This window comes from Anneissia japonica, unplaced genomic scaffold, assembly GCF_011630105.1.
Source record: "Anneissia japonica isolate Jap-2015-1 unplaced genomic scaffold, ASM1163010v1 scaffold288071_len251177_cov169, whole genome shotgun sequence".
Classification (NCBI taxonomy): domain Eukaryota; kingdom Metazoa; phylum Echinodermata; class Crinoidea; order Comatulida; family Comatulidae; genus Anneissia; species Anneissia japonica.
The window spans coordinates 181,314-182,515 of NW_022753604.1; the positions used below are offsets into that span (position 1 = coordinate 181,314).

General features: G+C 27.7%; 1 protein-coding gene across 1 annotated transcript in view; it reads left to right on the forward strand.

Moving 5' to 3' along the window:
- The window catches only part of LOC117122940 (lipase maturation factor 2-like), a gene marked incomplete in the record, with an annotated part of 23,168 nt that extends 22,197 nt beyond the window's left edge, over positions 1-971 (forward strand). Inside the window, 1 exon segment of the mRNA XM_033268720.1 lies at positions 406-971. Within this exon segment, the coding sequence (XP_033124611.1) occupies positions 406-555 (150 nt within the window).
- Between the last annotated feature and the right edge of the window lie 231 nt (positions 972-1,202).

The following is a 1,202-nucleotide window of genomic DNA, read 5'->3' on the forward strand; positions in this document are numbered from 1 at the left end:
ATAATATGTGTATATGTTATATATTTAATATTATAATATGTGTATATGTTATTTATTTAATAATATATTATGTGTATATGTTATTTATTTAATATTATGATATGTGTTTATGTTATATATTTAATAATATGTGTATATGTTATTTATTTAATATTATAATATGTGTATATGTTATATATTTAATAATATGTGTATATGTTATTTATTTAATATTATAATATGTGTATATGTTATTTATTTAATATTATGATATGTGTATATGTTATATATTTAATTATATGTGTATATGTTATTTATTTAATCAAATAATATGTGTATATGTTATATATTTGATATTATAATATGTGTATATGTTATATATTTAATATTATAATATATTTAATATTTAGTATTGTTATTCTCCAGGATGACAGTAAACCAAAAAAGACAAGAACGAACAACCATCTTTTAGAGAACTTGCTGAAGATAACAAGAACCTATGCACGACAAATAAGTGCACTGCACTTTATCTTGTCTTTAATTATTACAGCCATTTGTTTGACATTCTTAAGTTGATTAGTTGTGGAGAGGTTTTAACATATTTACGGTCATCCGGCCATGTTATACTTGCGTTACAGTGACGTAATTCTGAGAGTTCTGCTACAAAATTTTTTTTGTAAACAACTATTGTTAAATAACATTTGTGCATTCCAGAGTCTTAAAATGGAGGATAATTGGGGGGTGGGGGGCGAATGTGGAGTGCCGCGGGGCTAGGTCACAAAATAAGGTAATATGAGTTGTTTTTAACTACTTATTTTTTTTGCTTTGGACATTTTTAATGAGGATCGGGGCCAACTGGTGTGGGGGAGGTTTTTTTGTTTTGTTTTGATGGGGTGAGGGGAGGGTGGTCATGGATACATGATTATAGATTATGGAAACATGAAGAGAAATTTGAATAAAAAGAAAAGATGCCAGAGGACATGAATACAGTATATAATATCTATATTTCCTTTATTATCGTCTATATTATAATTACACTTAATATTTCAAAGGCTATACACATAGAAAGACTGAGGACCTCAGAAGACGTCTGGGATTCGGAACCTACCAGTCTGAATATCTTTACATTCATCATCAAAGTCCCCATTTAATGAAGTGGACATAATTCCATATTTCAGCCTAAGTGAGGGAAAAATAATGACGTTTATTGTCGTTTTTCACTG